The sequence below is a fragment of the Larimichthys crocea genome, unplaced genomic scaffold, assembly GCF_000972845.2.
Source record: "Larimichthys crocea isolate SSNF unplaced genomic scaffold, L_crocea_2.0 scaffold60382, whole genome shotgun sequence".
NCBI classification, from domain to species: domain Eukaryota; kingdom Metazoa; phylum Chordata; class Actinopteri; family Sciaenidae; genus Larimichthys; species Larimichthys crocea.
The window spans coordinates 1-1,214 of NW_020857907.1; the positions used below are offsets into that span (position 1 = coordinate 1).

The 1,214-nt window shown below is 40.9% G+C and overlaps 1 protein-coding gene across 1 annotated transcript; it reads right to left on the reverse strand.

The window, feature by feature from the left end:
• Nucleotides 1-81: 81 nt before the first annotated feature.
• Nucleotides 82-1,208, reverse strand: LOC113745290 (diacylglycerol O-acyltransferase 1-like; the record flags this gene model as incomplete). Its single annotated transcript, XM_027276803.1, has 3 exons — nt 662-1,208; nt 348-416; nt 82-225 (listed from the first exon to the last, which is right to left on the reverse strand). Coding segments are annotated over exons 1-3 (655 nt in total), but the record flags the coding sequence as incomplete, so codon positions are not given.
• Nucleotides 1,209-1,214: the final 6 nt, after the last annotated feature.

Sequence of the window (1,214 nt, forward strand, 5' to 3'; positions counted from 1 at the left end):
CCAGCAAGAAAAGCAAACAAACAAACAGCTGTGCAGATGTTTTCTTTTAAGTATGTTTTGGCTTGTAAAACATACACCTACAGTAAAGGTGTGTTTGGCTCATGCTGAGATAGGTTCTCACCATCTCAAACAGTCTCCTCAGCAGAAAACTCATACGGATTGTAGGCGAGCGAGGGAAGTTGAGCTCGTAGCACAGAGTTGGAGCGAATACAAAGTAGTACATGTCTACAGAGATGGAGAGGAGGTCATGGTAACAGTTAGTTAAAATATGTGACACAATAAAGCATAAAACAAACATGAAAAAGAGGCAGTGTTACATTATTAATCAAGTTTCATACAAACACTACCTCTGAGGCTGAGGTTGCCAGGGTAACACACCTGACCATCACCTCCATTGAGGTGCTGTGCTGAGGGACCTGTGGGCAGAATTAACATTTTATTTTATATGTTGCAATTGCAAATTTCCATTTTATCCTGTAGTATCAAGTATCTGCCATGAGATGTCACTGTAGCTGCATAAGCAAGGGACTGCAAAGAAATATCAAACATACACAGAAACTCACCTTAAAATTAGCAAATAATTAATTCTCAGTCAGGTCTTAAATTTATTATGCAACCCCCATCCTGCCAAAATATTAATGTGCATGTGTTTGTGACTTACAAGACAGCGATCTGGCCAGTTTCTTGGCCTTGACGTTGCTCAGCTCTCTGCACCACATGTTGACGTCTTTATAGGAGTACAGCTTTAGTAAGAGGATGGTGTAAGTGCCAAGAACAAACACACCGCCAACTGACAGGGAGAGGGAGAGAGACAGAAAAAGAGATGATAGTTGACAGTGATGTGGATGAAGCTGTAGTGTGAGAGCTTGTAACCGACTGTGCCTTGAAGTATGAAGATGAGGAGCAGAGAAGAAGATATGAGGGGGAAACCAGGGTAGAAAACAGTGAAGAAAAATGGAGGAGATGATGGAGAGAAAGAGGAGGGGAATGTGAACAAAAAGTGTGAGATGGAGGATGGAGGGAGAGACATGGACAGAACAGAAAAGAGAAAGCAGTGAGAAGGGAGTGAAAAGGAATGGAAAAAGAGAAAGAAAGGTCATCATTTGATCTTGAACAAACAGTAAATCGAGCCCAGTAAAATAAACAATCTCAACTCAAAATATGAGTGTGTAACTATGCCAAGGACATTATTATACAAAACAGTCACCATGTTT